General features: G+C 70.6%; 1 protein-coding gene across 1 annotated transcript in view; it reads left to right on the forward strand.

Annotated features, from left to right (window-relative positions):
• Positions 1 to 3,210: 3,210 nt before the first annotated feature.
• Positions 3,211 to 17,869, forward strand: part of RXRA (retinoid X receptor alpha) — a 76,992-nt gene continuing 62,333 nt past the window's right edge. Inside the window, exon 1 of the mRNA XM_045573836.1 lies at positions 3,211 to 3,346. Coding sequence (XP_045429792.1) covers positions 3,319 to 3,346 — 28 coding nt within the window. The 5' untranslated portion in view covers positions 3,211 to 3,318. The remainder of the gene's footprint in view (positions 3,347 to 17,869) is intronic.

Genomic DNA, 17,869 nt, shown 5'->3' on the forward strand with positions numbered 1-17,869 from the left:
TGCTCTCCCGCACCCTCGCCGTCCCCGGGCTTCCTGTCTGCCCGCAGCTCCGTCCCAGGGAAAGTTCCCGTGGGCGTGTCCGGAGGGCGATCCCTCGCCTCCTAACAGTGGAGGTAGAAGGCCCGGCCAGACTCTCCGTGTTATCTCCGTGAGTCAGCGGTGACTCAGGGAGGAAGGCGTGGCTCTCAGGTGAGGCCAGATGAGGAAACCGAGGCGCAGGGAGGAGAGAGGCCTGGTCAGGCGCCGCTGGCCCTGCCTGTCGGTCTGGGACCACACCTGCACCCGAGTCAGTCCCCTGCCCAGCACAGCGGGCCCGAGCCAAGGTTTGCTGGAGGAGTGGTCCCGACTCTGAAAACAGGGACCATTCCTGCCCCCCTGCCCCCTACCCTGCCCCGGAGCGAGGACGGGCTGTCCACGGGGCAGGGGCAGGCAGGCAGGCGGGCCTGCGCCACGGATCCCCGGCTCACGTCCTTCGATGGCCCAGAGCAGGGTTTCCCAACGTGGGGTACCGGGGGGCCATTTGATTTTTAAGAGGGACAATTCCAGAATGTGTTTACTAAGGGCCCAGTGCACAGAATTTGTGCATGAGGGCGGGGGGTGTCTCCCAGCTCAGCCTGCATCCTTTTGCAATCCAGGACCCCTCAGATCGGGATGTCTGACTGCTGGTTTAGGCCCGATCCCACACAGGGCCTAAACTGGCAGGCAGACATCCCTTTTGCAATACCGGACTGCTGGCTTCTAACCACTCGCCTGCCTGCTGATCGCCCCTCACCACTTGCCTGCTGCCTGCCTGATTGCCCCTAACCACCTCCCCCTCAGCCCCAGCCACTATAGCTTTGTCCAGAAGGAGGTCCGGAAGGTTGTTTGGCTGCCTGGTCTAATTAGCATATTACCCTCTTATTATTATAGACATTGTGATATATTTATGCACTTCAGTTCTCTATTGGAAACTTTATTTGCTGCTTTTTATCACTTCACATTATTATTATTTTTTAACAATTTCCTAGCGATTTCTTCCTCCGTACTTCAACTGTCCTTTCGTCTTTTATTTCTCTCTCATGGGTGCCGTGTTCTTTGGAAGCTTGCTTAGACCAAGTTCATGGCCCTTGAGGCTTCCTACATGTGACTAGGAGTCACTCTTTGAAAAATGAGAATGACATGTCCCAGGGGGCATCAGGGTTTTAGACGCTCAGGTGGGGTGGCCAAAAGAGGTTGGGAACCCCTGGTCCAGAGGTTCCGAGGACAGGTCCTGGTTCCACTGCCGGCTTCTCCTCTCTGCCTGCGCCGTGCCATCCTGTCACCTCTCCCGGCCTCACTGCCCTCACTGGTCAGGTGGGTTAGCAGTACCCACTGCCCACCAGTGGTTGGGGTGACAAGCAAACTACTTTCTGGTGCCACGGCCAAGGGCAAGCCAGGGGCGATGGAGCCAGGCCCGAGGACCAGGCTGACCCACGCACCCCGTCTGTCCGCGGGCCTAGGTTTGCTCCGTGTCCAACCTGTCCCCCGTGATGCCTGCCCCAGCCCCGTGATGCCGCCCCCAGCCCTGAAGGGAGGGAATCAGGGCTAACCGTGCCGGGGCAGCAGGGAGGGGCGGGCATAGGAGGTGTGTGCTGGGGGCCAGGTGGGCAGAGGGCCCAGGAGCCAGCACGGAGGACTTTTTCCAGAGCAGGCCTCAGCTGTGGCCTGGGGTGTGCGGGGGGAGGCTCCCCAGCCAGCGCTGCCCCCCAGACCTCCAAGGGGTTCCTACCCAGAGGCAATCAGCGCTTCCCTCCTGGACAGGCCCCTCCTGGACAGGCTGCCCCGTGGAGGTGGGCCCTGATTCTCCCCCATTTCTCAGACCAGCGTGCGCCTGACTGCGGTCCCGCGGGGCAGTGAGCACCAGGCGGGAGGGCCTCCGGGGGGCTGTGTCTGTGTCTGGGCAGCCAGGAGGGCCATGCCACCCTCTCCATCACCCCCTGGCCCCAGGGCCACCCCAGGTGCCTTAGGTAAGCTCTCTGCCCCCAGAGCCCGGGCCAGCACTGGGAAGGCAGGTCCAGGTGGCAGCGAACTGGTGAGGGTGGTGAGAGGAAGCCGCCTGAGCGGGCCGGCCCGGAGCAGGGCGCAGGGCGGTGGGAGCGGGGCGCAGGAGCGGGCGCAGGGGGTGGGCCGGCCCGGAGCGGGCGCAGGGGGGCGGGAGCGGGGCGCAGGGCGGTGGGCCGACCCGGAGCGGGCGCAGGGGGGCGGGCGCGGGCGCAGGGGGGCGGGAGAGGGGTGCAGGGGGGCGGGAGCGGGCGCAGGGCGATGGGCCGGCCCGGAGCGGGCGCAGGGGGGCGGGAGAGGGGCGCAGGGGGGCGGGAGCGGGGCGCAGGGCGGTGGGCCGGCCCGGAGCGGGCGCAGGGGGTGCAGGTAACTCACCGCCCCCCCAGCTCCAGCAGCCCAGGCTGCCGGGGGCCGGCGGCTCCCTTCCATTTCCACACAAACCCCGAATTTAAAAGTCGGAGCAGAGGACGACCCAGGGCACAAAAATAGCCGCAACCACAAAGTCAGGGCTCCGCTCCCGGCTCCTCCCGGCCCGGTGCCTCCCCAGGGGTCCCCGGGGTGGCCCCACGTGCAGCGGAAACGGCGCCCCCGCGGCCGTCCGGGGGATGGGGTCCCCTCCGGTGTTTGCTCTCCCGGCGGGAAGTGCGGGGAGGACGGAGCCTGGGGGGCCCAGGAGAGCCCCCCCCCCCCCCCGGCCTGCTCCCCGGGCTCGGCGCCGGCCTCAGTGTCCCCGCCGCGGCGGAGCGGGTCGCGGGCAGCTTTGTGCGGCGCAGACAATGGCCCGCCGCGCGCTCCGGCCTCTCCTCCCGCCGCCCGCCCAGCGGCGTTTTGATTTTCCTTCTTTCTTTTGGCAGCAGCGGGGGGAGCCCTGCCCCGCCGCCCCGCCCCCGCGGCTCCGGGAACCCCGGGCGGAGGCAAACTTGCAAGTTTGCACGGCGCTGGCGGGCTCGCCGCGACGCGGCGGCGGCGGCGGCGGCGGCGGCGGGGGCGCGGGCCGCGGGCGCGCGCGGGGGCGGGGGCGCGCGGCGGGCGGGCGGGGCCGCGGGCGGGGCGGCGGCGCTGCGCCGAGTCCGCGCCCGTCGCGGGCCCCCCGCCGCCCCCCCGCGCCGCGGTCGGACGGAGCGGCCGGGCGGGCGGGGGCGCGCGGCGGGCGCGCGCACAAGTAGTTACATTGTTGGGCGACTTTTGCAACAACTCGCCGCGCCGCGGCCTCCGCGCGCCGCCGCCGCCCCGCCGCCGCCGGCTCCCGCCGCCCGGGCCCGGCCGGCCGCGCCGGGGGCCGCCGCGCTCGCCGCCGCCATGGACACCAAGCACTTCCTGCCGCTCGGTGAGTGCGGGCGGCGGCGCGTCCTCGCCGCGGGCCCCGCCGGCCTCCGGAGTTGGGGCGCCGGGCCCGGGGCGGGGGCGCCAACTTTTACCCGCGCGCGGGCGGGGGTCGCGGGGCCGGGGCCGGGGCGGCGGGCGGGGGGTGCCCGGCCTGGCAGCCCGCGGCCGGGATCCCCGCTCCAGCCGGCGGCGGGGCCCGGGTCCGGCGCCGGAGCAACTTGTGCGCTCGCAGCCCCGGGGCCGCGATCCGGACGGCTCCGCGCCGCCGCCCGCAGGCCGCCCGGACCGGACCCTCCTCCCCGGAGCGGCGGGCGCGCCGGGCAGGGCCGCCCCGGGGCCGGCCGCGGGGACGCCGGTCTGGGAGTCCGGTCCCGGCACGGGGCCCTCTCCGGGCACTCGGGCGCCTCCGGGGCCTCCCTGGGCCGGCCCTGCGCTCGGAGAAGGACGCCCGGAGGCCGGGGTCAGCTTTCCGTCCTCCCTGGCCGCCCCGCTCCTGGCTCCCTGGCCGCCCGCTGCCTTCCCACCGGCCGGGACCCTCCGCCCCCGGCTGGGTCCCTCCCGGGAGTAGGAGGGGGCCTGGCCCGGCGCCCCGGGCCGTGGGCTCCGGGTCTTGGGCGCCGGGAGGCAGGGGGAGGCGGGAGACTTTACAAATGAGTGCCGGGAAGGGCCAGCAGCCAGGCTGTCAGGCCGGTGAGGGATTCGTCCTGGATGGAAATTAAAGCAGCTGATTCTGAGCGAACCCCACGGTCAGCCCCCCCTCCCCGCACACACAAACACTCCCCCGTCTGCCCTCTCTGCAGCCGGGGTGCAGCCTGGCCCTGGGCTGCTGGTCAGAGCCTGGCCCGGCTGCAGGGCCCTGGGGCTGGGCACTGGCCCCAGGGTGCAGGGTGAGGGTGGGCATGGGGCCCACTGGTGACTGCGAGGCTCCGGGGCTGTCAGATCCGAGACCCCCTCCTGACTGTATGACAAGGACCTGGGCTCCCCCAGCCCCCACGGGCATGCGTGCCCATTTCACAGACAGGAAACCTGGTGGCACAGGCGGAGGCCACAGGTTACAGGCCCCGTGGAGTGGGGCATGTGGGGCAGGGACCAGCTGATGTGTCTGTGACCTGCTGTCCGGCCTGGCGGGCCCCGATGGGCTGACATCTCCCCATTAAAGCTTTGCATGTACTCGAGCACGCATGTGCACACACGCACACACACTTACGTACACACTCACACACTCACATACACACACACACACACACACACACTCACACTCACACACACACACACACACTCACACTCACATACACACACACACTCATACACACACACACACACACTCACACTCACATACACACACACACACAAACACACACACACACACAAACACACACACACACACACACACGGCCCTGTCCCTGACGGCCTGGGAGCTGGCCCGGGGGGCCCAGGTTGCAGGGTGGGTGCCAGCGGCCCTGCAAGGAGGAGCTACCGCCCAGGACCCCGATGGACGCCCCCGCGCCGCCAGGAGGCTGCAGGCTTCTCCCCACACGCGCCCGTGGCCTTGGGGCAGTCTGCACACCAGGCCTGAGCGGGAGGCGGGGGCTGAGTACGTTTTATTTCTCCTGAGCCCCTGGCCGGCGCTGAGGTCCAGCGGAGTGGAAGGGCCGTTTAAGCGGCCAGTGGCCTGAGCCCCTTGCCAGCACGGCCTAACCCCCCTGGGGGGTGGGGGAGAGGGGTGGGAGGCCTGGCCCGTGCCCCCCTCGTAGTTGTCCGGCCACGTCCAGGGCCTCGGGCCCCAGGCTTCCTCCTCGCGGCGCCGTGGGGCTCGGTGGGTGCTGTGGGCACTTGCCCTCACCCGCCCAGGGCCTCCCGGCTGCCGCCTGCTCAGCCCCTGGCGAGGGGCAGCATGAGCCCATGGTGCAGGTCTGGAGGCCGAGTGACCCCCCCAGGTGCCCCTGCCGACTGCCCCTGCTGCCGGGCCGGCCAGGGGCCCGCACCCTTCGGCGGGCGAGGCTGTGCTGCCATCGGCCTGGGCAGCAGGGCTGGGTGGCAGCGGGACTGGGTATCTGGGATCTGGGACCACACCAGACCCTCCCGGCAGCCAGTGACCCACTTGCCCGGGGGGGGGAGGGGGGTGGCTGCAGCAGAGCGGCAGAAACACTGGCCACTCGTGGGGACCCGGCGAGCCTGGAGCCCCGGTGAGGGGCTTCTGGTGACATCGGAGCCTCCGGGACCCAAAATAGAGCCGTTCCGGGGCCTCCCGAAATAACAGGGTCACGTGACTCCCGGGAGGCCGGGCCGGAGTCCGCCTGCCCAGGCAGCTCTGCCTCGCCCGCTGCCCGGGCCCTGCCGGCTGCCCTGCCGGCGTTGTTTGGTGAGCTCCGGAGCGGCTCTGCTTGTTGACGGGGGTGCGAGAAGCGCTCTCAGATACGGCCGGGCCGTGGCCGTGGCCTTGCCGCCTGCATCCTGCCCCGGGGCTGGCCGTGGGCCCGGGCCCAGCGTGCGGCCCCGTCCCCCGCTGCCAGGCCGTGGGTGGGACCAGCCGGGGCCCCCGGGACGGCCGGCGCCCTGAGCCAGGGTGAGGCCGCTCCACCAGCTCTTCCGGCTGCGCCTGTCCTTCGGGGCCCGTGGGAGGCGGCACCTCCTCCAGGAAGCCCTCTGCTTGCCCGCCTGGGCACCCACCCACCCCCTCTGGCTGGGGGGGCAGTTTCGGTGGGTGGTCTTCGTTTCCTCTCCCGGGAAGGAGGCCCTGGGGGCGGGCAGTTGTGGAATTACTGTGGGGGCACACGGGGTGGGTGCCCGGGGCGGCCCCTGCCGGGGGCAGGCTGGGCGTGCAGGCCGGGGGCTGCGGCGCCATGAGAGGCCCCGGGGGAGTGCGGGGGGGGGGTGGATGGGAGCTAAAGGAAGGGGGGCAGGGGGTGGGGGTGGCCGGTAGGCCGCGCAGAGCACTGGAAGCTGATGAGGGTCTTAGGACTGTGGCTGCATGGGCTCTTTCCGCGGTGGGCGTCTCAGAGCCGAGGCCAGCACTGCCAGCTGGCCGTGCTTCAGGGCGAGAGGGGTCTTCCCCGTGGCGCCCGTGGGGGCAGCACAGCGGCTGGGCTGGGAGGACAGAGCGGAGCCCGCCGCTGCCTCGGGCCAGGGCTCCGCAAGCCGGGACCTGCCCTCCCTTCTGCACTCCCTCCTCCCTCCCTCCTCCCGCTCCCCGTGTGGGGCTCACAGTGCCTCCCCGCCAGGCCGAGAGGTGGCCCTTAGCGGGTCTATTTCCATGGGAACTGGCCACGGTGAGGCGGGGGCGGGCAGGGTGCTCCAGCCCGGCCGGCACCTGTTTGGGGCTCCCCTGCCAGACCTTTGCCCCGGCGTTTGCTAAGCAGGTCAGGTTCAGGGATGCTGGGGAGGGGTGGAGAGAGGGTGTCCCTGCACCGCCCCCCTTCCCTGCCTGCGCCCCCTGCCCCGCTTCCCTGCCTGCGCCCCGCCCTGCTTCCAGCATTCAACCTTAACTTTTCCTCCCCTGCCCCCCCTCCTGCCCCTCCCCCTCGCGTGTAGGCCCCTGTGTCACTTGCTCTCCCACCCTCTCTCTCTGGAAGGATGTGGCCTTCCCTTGGGGGGACCCCAGGAGCTGTACCTTCCTGGGGGGCTGTGCCCTGTGCTGGCCAGGCCACCGGCGTCCTTCCCTGTCCTTGTTGCCGCGTGTGTGGCCTGCCCGTCCACCGCAGAGCCGCCCCGTCCATCTGTAAAGTGGACGCACGTCTGGGCTCTCCGGGGCCTGGCAGAGCGGGTTCATGGGGCCTGTCCCTCTGCTCCTGCCCAGCCAGGTTGGGGCCGGGCGGGCCGGGCCGGAGTGTTGGACCAGCTGAGCAGGGGTGATGGCTGGTGCCCCAGCGTGCGCGGCAGCTTCAGGAACGGGGTCCCCCGCACGGACTCTCCCGAGGCCCACAGGGGCGGGTGGGACCGGGGCCCGCGGGACACCCATCCGAGCCTGGTGCGCCGCTCTGAGCCGTGTGCCGCGCCTCCCAGCCGGGAAATTGCGCCCTGGAGTCAGAGCCGGTGTCTGCTCAGCAGCCAAGTGGTGTGAAATGGAGCAGAAAGCGGCTGCATGACACCCGCCGGCCGTGCAGGGAGCGTGGGGTGCGCACACGCGTGCAGGGCCTAGGCGTGAGGCTCGCGCGTGCTCACACTCCCGCCCAGCCCCCTGCCTGCAGCTCCGTCCGCACTGTTTGTTGTGTGTCCCTGTGACCTGTGTCCCTGTGTTTGTGTGTCCGTGTGACTGTGTCTGTGTGTCCCTGTGACCCGTGTCCTGTGACTCTGTGTCCCTTTGACCCCCGACCCTATGTCTGTGTTCCTATGATCCCACGTTCTGTGACCCCGTGTCCCTGTGATTGTGTGTCCCTGTGTCTGTGTGACCCTGTGACTCTGTGTCCCTGTGTCTATGTCCGTGTGATCCCGTGTCCCTGTGACTGTGTGTCCGTGTCCATGTGCCTGTGCGAGGTGGCTGCTCGGGCCTGAGTGCCGTGGAGATGTGGGCGGGTCTCCCCGTCTCCTGCCCTCGCGTGTTCCTGTCCCCCGCTGAGCCCCCGCTGTGCACCGGGGACTGGATTCCCGGCCGCGTGGAGGCTGAGCTGTGCGTGAGCAGTGGGAAGCGGAGCCTCCGGAGGCCGGCCTGGCTCTGTGCGGGGCCGGCCGGGGCCCCAGGCGGCTGCACACCGAGTTCCCCGCTGGGGGCCCGGAGCGCCCGCTGAGCAGGCCTGTCCGGGCGGGGTGCTGCCCCCGGCCCTGCCGACCCTCAGCTGGGCCCGGCTGCTCCTGGGCTGTTCTGCTCCGTGGACGCTGGGGGGAGGTTCGCCCTGTCTGCTCTGCCCTCTCCACCCGGGAAGGCGTGTGCGGACGAGATCCTCAGACCCCTCGGACCTCGGCCAGGGTCCCTGGGCGGGGGTGGGCAAGCGGGTCTGTTGACGGACTGGTGCCCACCTCCCCGCCCCCCCCATAGGAGCTGTCTGGAAGCAAATTCCCAGGGACCTGGGCGTGGCTGGGAGTGGTGGGGGTTGGGCAAGGATGGTCACATGGTCCCTAAGGCTGGGTGGGGCCTTGGTTACACTGTGGCCTCCATCCCAACACACATGTACACACACGTGCACACAAACACACATGATGGTGTGAACACACACACAGGCAGACCTGGCGTACACACACACTGGCACACATGTCCACACATGCCCGCGCCCAGCCTTCGTAGCAGGTCCTGACCGTCTCCACAGCTCCGTCTGCAGCAGGAGCCAGGTTTGCCGCTGGTCACGCCCCCTGGCGCCCGGGCCCGCCTGCTCCTGCATCTCTGGGACGGTTCTGGTGCTGCTGGTGCTGGTGCTGGTGCTGGTGCTACTGGTGCTGGTGCTGCTGGTGCTGGTGCTGGTGCTGGTGCTGGTGCTGCTGGTGCTGGTGGTGCTGGTGCTGGTGCTGGTGCTGCTGGTGCTGCTGGTGCTGGTGGTGCTGGTGCTGGTGCTGCTGGTGCTGGTGCTGGTGCTGGTGCTGCTGGTGCTGCTGGTGCTGCTGCTGGTGGTGCTGGTTCTGGTGGTGCTGGTGCTGGTTGGGGCTTGGGAGGCAGAGTTGCAGCAGGTGGAGGGGGGCCTCCCGGGCAGGGGCGGAGGCCAGAGGCTGCGGTGGCTGCAGCGGAGGGGACAGCGGAGGGGACGGAGGTGACGCCGTGAGAGGAGGCAGGAGAGGCCTGGAGCGGACGGGCCCTGGGCGGGTCCGGCGTGTGGGGCCCGGGCCGCGGTGCTGCGGGCACAGCCATGCTCCCGGTTGGAATCGAGCCTCCGGCTCTGGGCAGAGGGTGGGCTGGAGGCAGGCAGGGCTGGAAGGAGCAGGGTCCCAGGAGGCTTGGAGCCCGAAATGGCGGGTCCCCGAGTGGCCTGTTCCCCTCTCTGCCGGGATGGGAGACCCCCTGGCTTCCTGGGCTGGAGTCGGGGGGAGGGGACCCACCCCCAGCTCTTGCTCTCGTCCTCGGAGAGATGCCGGGCTTGCTCGGTCAGCTGTGGTCTCCAGCCGTGCCTCAGTCTCCCTGACGGTGCCCGGGCCTGGGGCTGGCGGTGACGGGCCTCCGGCTGCGTCCTGCTCGGGCGCCCGCAGTGCCGAGGGGCGGGGAGAGCGGGCTGGGCCCGGGCCAGGCGGTGAGTGAGCCCGGTGCGCATGGACCAGCCCCGCGGAGTTCACAGCCGCCGTGTGGGCTCGCTGTAACGAGGTTACTGATTCAACCGGCTTCCCGTCCCGCGCCCGACAGGGGGGCCGGCGCCCCGGGAGGGCCTGAGTGTCTGTAATTGACCAATTTAGCTCCGGAGGCCGCACTGGCCCCGGGCAGGGTCAGGCGGTGACAGGCCAGGTGGCTGCCGTGTCTGCACTGTCTCCCCCGGACGCCCTCCGGACCCCGAGTCTCCGTCCGGGACCCGCCGGCCGCCCTCTGGCCTGAGGCGGGACCCATCGGACGCCTGGCTCTTGGGCAGGGTGAACACTGGCCTCCCGTCCGTGCGGGGGGGGGGGGAGGGGGGGAGAGGTGGTCTGGGGGGCGGCTGGGTGGAAGCGAGGGCTCAGGGCGTGCCGGCCGCCCTCCCTGTCCGTCGTCTCTTGTTTCCGAGGTCCCCGAGGGCAGGGCCGGCCGGGGCAGCGGGGGACGGAGGGTCCAGCCCGCTCCAGCAAGGCCGCCTCCCGGGGCCTGGCACCTGCCCTGCGGCTGCTGCCCCCGGAGGCGGGGCTGGGGGACTGCGCTGTCGGTGTGGGGCAGGGCCGGCCCGGGCGCTGGTGGCGGGCCAGGGTGGCGGAGTTTGGGGCCGGTTCCTCAGGAAATGGCTCTGTTCCCACCTCTGTTGAGGCACAGGGCCTGGGTGGGGGGCGAGGGAGCCCGGGCCTCTGAGTTGGCCGGGCGGGTGCCTGGTCACGCCAGCTGGGCCTGGTTCCGGATTGAGCTAAGAGGGTATGGAGAGACCCTGGCGGGTGAGCAGCCTGGGATGGGGAGATAACGAGCCTCACTCACTGGCCCAGCGGGGACAGTGGGGCCCTCTGACCTCACACGCTGGAACTCTCCCCGCCCCCCGCCCCCCGGGTGGGGCCAGGCCTCTGCTCAGTGCCACACCAAGCACCACGCAGTCTGCTCCATGGCTTTCCAGTGTTTGAAACACGGTGGGGACTGGCTGCCCTGTGTGCTGAGTGGCTGCCGGCTCCGAGTGGGGGGGCCCAAGGATTTCACCTGCCTGGGCCTCAGTAGCCTCCGCTGTGAAGTGCCTGCGGAGCCAGGGAGGCTTCAAGGAGGAGGTGGTGGTGTAGATGGGTTTTGAGGGATGAATAGGAGTTTGCTGTCGGAAGGGAATCGGGCAGAGAGAACGGGTGGACCCTTTCCAGGGAGTCCTGGCCCCGCCGAGGGTGTGGGGAGGGGATGCCCATGGGGCCGAGGGTCGGGGTCTGTCCAGGGGGTTTCAGAAGGGTCCCCTCGCAGGGCCAGGCCCCCGCGGCCGTGTGAGCGGGGGTGTGGTCAGCTGGTCTGGGAATCATTAACCGGGAAGGAGGCGGGGCTGGGAGTGGGCCTGGTGGGACCTGGAGCCCCCAGAGTCGGTCCCCTGCTGCCCGATGTCCCCTCCTTCCTGGGCCCTGGAACCTCCCGGCCTTGAGCATGACCCCCGCCGGCCCCCCGCGCGGTGTGACCCCATCTCGGACCCCTGGCGCCTGGGGTGAGTGCCCTTGTCAGGCCCCTCCTCTGCCCGTCTGTCCGCACACCCTCGGCGCCCCCGGCCCGCTCCACGGCGGCTGCCGGCGTTGCTTGCTCAGGAGCGTCCGTGCGTGCTGGTCTGTCTGGGGGCCGCGCCCCTCTCCCCGCCGGGACCCAGGAAAACAGCTCTGATGGGGGGCAGAGTCCAGGGAGGCGTGCAGCGCCCCGCCCCACCAGCGCCTGGACTTTCTGCCCCGGATCAAGGTCGAAGGGCTGGGAGGTGGGGCTTCAGGCACGGGTGCCGGCCACTGGCTCCGCCGTGGGAGGTGGGCCACACTGGAGGCCGGGCAGCGGTGGCCGTGGCTCCTGGGCCAGCTGGGGGGAGCGGGGGGAGGGGAGCAGGGCCTTTGCTCTTCTGCTGCTCTCTCCCTGGCACAGGGCAGGGCAGCAGCCCACCTTCCCCTGAGGCCGGGACCCTCCCCACAGGAGGCCGAGCCCCCGGTGCTGGGCGAGGGGCGCACGCTCGGGCCTGCCCGCCCCCCTCGGTTTGCCGGGTGGACTATGACCTCCTCCCGTTAGCCGGGCTCCTGTGTGTGAACGGAAGGAGGGTGCCGTCGAGGGCGAAGTGGGAGGCCTGGTTGTGTCAGGCCCCGGGAGGCGTTGCTCACGGGCGAGGGGCTGGGACCTCAGCCCGGCTCAGTGTCGGGGTTGGTTCCGAGGTCTCGTTGGCAAAACCCAGATTGCCAGGCGCCGCGCCTCCCTCTATAGCCTCCGTCTCAGAAACGTCGTGGGGATGAGCCGTCCCTCGCTGGGGTCCCGCTGGGTGTTTAGCTGGTGCCCTTTAGGGGGCGCTGGGCTGGGACCTGCCCTGGGGGCCCCAGGCCAGTGCTCCGTGCCGGCCCTGGGAGCCCTCAGGGAGCCTGCAGTCGGGCTGTGATTGTGGGCGTTCCTATCCTCCGTGAGCCCTGCCCTCGGCCCTGCTTGCTTTGGGCGCACCTGCCACCCGCTGCTGGGCAGCCCTGGCTGGGATGGTGCCCTCAGCCATTGCGACTGCTTCCTTCCCAGTGACCTCGTTTCCTTCCTCTGCTGCCAGGCCATGCTGCTGGGGGTGGGTGGGGAATCAAGGCGTGGCTGAAATTTCAGAGCACAGTCTGCTCGCTGTCCTTCCGTCCGTCCATCCGTCCATCCATCCATCCGTCCATCCATCTGTCCATCCATCCATCCATCCATCCATCCGTCCATCCATCCATCCATCCATCCATTCATCTATCTGTCCGTCTGTCCATCCATCCATCCATCCATCCATCCTTCCGTCCTTCCGTCCTTCCGTCCATCTGTCCGTACATCCATCCATCCATCCATCCTTCCATCCTTCCATCCATCCGTCCATCCGTCCATCCATCCATCCTTCCATCCTTCCATCCTTCCATTCTTCCATCCATCTGTCCATCCATCTGTCCATCCATCCATCCATCCATCCTTCCATCCTTCCATTCTTCCATCCATCTGTCCATCCATCCGTCCATCCATCCTTTCTTCCATCCATCTGTCCATCCATCCATCCATCCATCCATTCATCTATCTGTCCATCCGTCCATCCATCCATTCTTCCATCCATCTGTCCATCCATCCATCCATCCTTCCATCCATCTGTCCACCCATCCATCCATTCATCTATCTGTCCATCCGTCCATCCATCCATCCATCCATCCATCCTTCCATTCTTCCGTCCATCTGTCCATCCATTCATCCGTCCCTCTGACCAGCTGTCTGTCCACAGATGCCTGGCCCCTGCTGGCCGCTGGGGAAACAGAGCTGAGGGAGGCCCAGCCTCCAGGGGGTGAGTGGAGCTTGGGGTCCAGACAGTGTGTCGCCTTGGGTCAGACTTTAAAGCTCTGCTGGGCCTCAGCTTTCCTATCGGGGGAGCCCTGGCTGACCGGCGAGTCCTGCAGGGCTGGTCCCAGGGGCGGTGGCGGGGCCGGTTCGACCCCCATGTGGGCCTCCTGGGCTGTCGGGGAGGCGGGACCCACCCAGCTTCCCCTTCTCTTCTCGGGTCTCGGTGGCCGGGCGCCCGCCTTGCTCCCACTGCGGGGTGTCTGTGCCCGCATCCTGAGGGCCTGTGCCCACCGAGCAGCAGCCCGAGGCGGCATGGGGCACCCGGGCCTGCCCTGAGGGGCGGGCCTTGTCTCCCTGCGGTGTGGGTGGTGCCCCCAGCGGTCTGGGGGAGCCCCAGGGAGCTGTGTCCGAGCTCACGTGTGCCGCTCCCATCCTGGGCCCTGGCCCCCGGGACCCGGCGCTGGGCTGGTCGGCCCGGTCGGGGTGCCGCTCAGGTGCCAGGTCGGCGAGGGGGGCCCCCAGCCCAGCGCCGGGGTTCCAGGAGACGCCGCCTCCGTGAGAGCCGGGCCTGGCTCTCCGCCTCCCGGGCCCTGCACTGCGGCTCCGTCTGGGCCTCTGTCCTTGGCCGGGAGGGTGGGCACCCGGGCTGGCACAGCCTGGCCTGGCACCGGCCAGCACTGGGCATGCGATCCTGCCGGCCGGCTTATTTCTGGCTCCCACAGCTGGCGTGGCCGGGTTTATAAAAGGCACACGCGTGGTGCGCGGGGCCGCCTGGTGTCGTGGCGTGACCTGGCCAGGTGGCGTCCTGGTCCCTCTGACAGGCCCGGGGTCACGGGCGGGTCACGGCCCCACGTGGGCCTCACCGGTGGGAGAGCCGCGCTCCCCTGGCGTCTGCCAGCTGCCCGGGAGCCTGGGTGCGGGCGGCCTCCCCGCCGAGCCCACGCCCGGGGCTTCTCTGCGGTGGACAGACCCGCTGTGCCGTGGGGTGGGGGGCTCTCGGCCCCACGGGCCCTGGATGGGTGATAAGCTGTGGAGCCTGTTATCTGAGGGGCAGCCAGTGCCCCCCACACAGCCCTGCCCTGCGCCCAGCCTCTGCCCGCCCAGCCCTTGAGAGTGGGGGCAGGGCTGGCAGGTCACAGCCAGGGAGCGGGCAGGCCTCCTGCCGACCTGGGTGTCTCGGGCCACCTGGGCGGGGAGACCCCTGTAGGGCACTGGGGACGGCCTGCCTCCCTCCCCGCTACCCCGCGCCCTCTCGGTGGCTGACCCCCCCCCCCCCCCCCGTTTCTGAGCGTGGAGAGGACGTCCCCCCCTGGCCAGCTGACTCTGCACGTGGTGTTGTCGGCCAGCACTGGCCCGGCCCGGGGCTCAGCCGGATCTGGGGCATGGCCGTGTGCCATTGGGTGGGCTTGTCCCCAGGACCCGGAGGCTGAGGAGTCAGGCCTGCTGCCCAGCTTACGCTCCCACCCTTGGGGCTCCCCTCGGGCCCTCTGGCCAGCTCTGAGGGTCTGTGCTCCCCACACCCTCCATGTCGGTGAGGGGCCAGGCAGGGCCACTCCTATGGCTGGGATCCAGAGCGAGAGCGAGCGAGAGCGAGAGCGAGAGCGAGAGAGAGAGAGAGAGAGAGAGAGAGCGAGAGAGCGAGAGAGAGAGAGAGAGAGAGAGAGACCGGGTGAGCCTGCCCTGGCCCGCTGGCCCTGCCTTGCGCTCGGGAGGGTGTCGCAGCTCCAGGATCGAATGTCTGCCTCCTGTGCGTTCTGCACCTCCAGAGCCGGAGCCGGAGCCAGCGCCAGTCAGGCACGCTGTAGCGCTCGGAGCCGGTGCCAGCCTGGAAGGCCGCGGGAAGGAGCGGAAGCGGCTTCCTGTGATTGTGTGCACGCGGAAACCGAGGTCTGACTGCCCGCGCGGGCGAGCGGCAGCCGGCTCCTCCACTCTGCGGACGCCCCACCGTGGCCGTGCGCGTGCCCGTGGGAGAGGCGCGTGGCAGGGCCAGGAGTGGGTCTGCCCCTGTCGCTGAGGACGGGGCCCATGCACAGGGAGGGGGCTCCGTGCAGTCCTTGCCCGAGGCCACCGGCTGGCGATGGCACGGCTGGGATTCGAACCTGTTTCTCGGGTTCCTTCTCTGCTCCCTGGCCTGGCCCCGGTGTGAGGTGAAGGCCTGATGGCAGCTAGAGGGGGGGTGGTGGGGTGGTGGTGGTGGTGGGGGACACGCACCGTCTGGGGGGCTGGAGCTGAGCCTGCCCCTCGGTGGGAGATACCTCATTTCCTACACAAACAGCCAGGGGCTGGAGCGATTTTGTTTTATTTCCTATTTTTACTTCCCTGTTGGTTCTTTTTAGTAACAGGGGTTAGATAGCCCCGCCCTTCAGGCTCCGCCAGCTTCCTGGCCCGGCCCTGGGCCCCTGGAGGAGGCGAGTGTGTGACCCTGGGCCGGGAGGGCCCGCAGCGTGGCTTGCACACGCCTGTGACGGGGAGCTCCCCCCCCCCCCGGGTGTTCCGGGGGGTAGCCCTTCCTCACCCCCGGAACCAGGCCCGGGGAGCTGGTGGTGGCAGTGGGCGCGCCCCCGTGCGTGACTCAGTTTCCTCACTCTCCCCGGGTGCTGTGGGGAGGGTTAGGTGGGAGTGGCTGTGCCAGCGGAGGAAGGTGGCCGGGGTGGGTGTGGGCGCTGGGTGGGCCGGGCCCGAGACCTGCAGGCAAATAAAGACGCAGTGTTCCCGCCGAGACAGGGCTGAGGGGGGTGTGGCGAGGGCAGGGCTGGGCCGACCTTTCTCGAACCCTGCCCACCGCGGGTCCTGGCCCGGCCCTGCGCCATGCTGCAGGGGCAGTGAGAGCGCCCGGGGCTGCTGGCAGGTCTGGGCAGCTGGGTCTGCCTGGGACGGGTGCTGCTGGCGGGGAGGTGGGGAGGCGCGAAGACCTTGGCTGGAGGGGATGTCTCCCCGGGGCGCGGGGCCCTGTCGTGGGTGAGGGGACCCACGTGGGCACCGGGGGGCCTGTACTGGCACGTGGTGGGTGGGGCCTGAGCCGTGAGGTCAGCTGGGGAAGTGCTGGGCCCACGGCGGTGCCCCGGCCGGAGTGCCATGCCAGCCTCCCTGTGCGGTGCGGCCTGGGCTCCGAGAGGACCGGCACATCCTGGGACCACGCAGCTGCCGTGTGGGCGCCGTGCCACGCCCTCTCCCTGTGCTCCCCAGGCACAGAGCGGGCACCACTGCCAAGTCCCATAGGTGGCCGGGGCTCGGTCCTGCGTGGCCCCGGTGCCTGGCACCTCTGCCAGCCCGAGGTGCAGAGTGTGCTGCCCGGTGCAGCCCACGGGCCTGGCTCCCGCCTCCACGCCGGCGTGGCTGTGCCCGGGCCCGTCTGCGGGCGGGCGGGCGGGGGGACTCTGGCCTCAGGGGGGCGAGGGGTATCGAGGGGCACCCGCCGGCCCCTCCCGGCCCTCCCTGCCGGCCGGCTCCAGCCCCGAGGAGGAGCGAGGCCCTCGGGGCCGGCAGAGCCGTGTGGGCGGCGAGGCCACCGAGTGGCGGCGGTGCGCACGTGTGGTGCCGGGATTGCCGGTAATCCCTTGATTAGAGGCTCGGAAACCGAATCCACGGCGGCGGGCGGGGTGGGCACCTCCCCTGGAGCGGCCCCAGGCCTGGGGTTTCCACCTGCCCCGCCCAGGGAGGCGCACGGCAGAGGGCACCTGGCGCCAGAGCTCCCTGCCGCTCCGGGGAGGGCTTCTCCGCGGGGCCGGGGCCGGCGGCGGGCGGGCGGCCCTGTGCCGGGAGCAGCCCCTGCCGGCCCGGCGCAGCCCCGGCAGGCGGTGCCGAGCAGCAGGGCCGTGGTGGGGCCTCTGTCCCCGCCGTCCGCCCCGGTGGTGGGGGAGGCCTTCTCGCCCGTGTCAGGGGCCACAGGACGTGCCGAGCGCTCAGGCCCGGGACCCGGGAGGAGGCTCTGTCCCGGCCCCGCTCCCGCCCGCCCCCCTGGGAGGCAGTGCCCCCGGGGGGGCATTTCCGTCAGCTGGTCAGCACCTTCCCGGGCACGGGGTTTCCCAGGCGGGAAGCGGCCCCCCCGCCAGGCGCGGCTTCGACAGACTCGGGTGGAGTCCCCGTGCTGCCCCACGCCGCCGGCCCTGCCGCTCAGGTTCCCGGGGAGGGCCGTGTCCGGGAGCCTGGCCCCCGGGGGGTGGACTGGGGGTGCACTCTGGCCCTCGGGGACCCGCCAGCGCAGGATGTGTGACTCCGGGCTCGCCTTCTTCTCCGGAGCAGAGAGGATCTTTCGAAACTGTGGGAAAGAGTGCTTCCCCCCGGGGGCGGGGCCGGCCTGCGCGGGACGTCCTGGCGCCCTCCTGCCGGCCCTCGGCCCGTGGCCCGGGGGGGGCACGCCTGGCAGCCTGCCCCGGCCTCGGCAGACTCCATGGGGGCCGCGGGCCCAGGGAGTCCCGAGAGGTCCTGGGGGCTGTGCCCCGTGTCCCCCCGCCGCCCGTGCCCCCGTCCGCCCTCATCCCTGCGACCGGTTCCAGGGCGTCGGCCCCTGAAGCCGCGAGCCTGCCTCTCTGCCCCCGGCGGGTCCGTCCACATCTGCTCCGCGGCCCGGAGGGGTCGGCCAAGCCCCCTGTCCGCCTGGCCCTGTGTGTGCCCTCCCCTAAGGGACCTGTCCCTCTGGTGCCGGAGGCTGGGGTGCTGTGGCACGTGGTCCTGGGGAGGGGGCGCCGGGCATGGGGGACCTGGCACCCCCCTCGGTCCCGCCTGGCGTGCAGGAAGGGCTGCGGTCGGGCCGCCCGCCGTGCTCCTGACTCAGCAGCGCAGGAGGGAAGCCGGAGGTTTCTCCACAGCAGCCCGGCCAGCGCCCGCCGTGCGTGGCCCAGATTTTTCCCGTGAAGGAGTGGGAAGAGGAGCTCTCGGTTCCCGCCCGGGGTTCCCGGGCACCTGCCCCCCTTCCTGGGCCCGCTGTCCGACTGCCCTCTCCCCTGCCCCGCCCCTTGGCGGTCAGCAGGCTCTCGGACCCACAGCCCGTCCCGGGGCCGGCGTGGAGGAGCT

Source organism: Pipistrellus kuhlii, unplaced genomic scaffold, assembly GCF_014108245.1.
Source record: "Pipistrellus kuhlii isolate mPipKuh1 unplaced genomic scaffold, mPipKuh1.p scaffold_m20_p_57, whole genome shotgun sequence".
Taxonomy (NCBI): Eukaryota; Metazoa; Chordata; class Mammalia; order Chiroptera; family Vespertilionidae; genus Pipistrellus; species Pipistrellus kuhlii.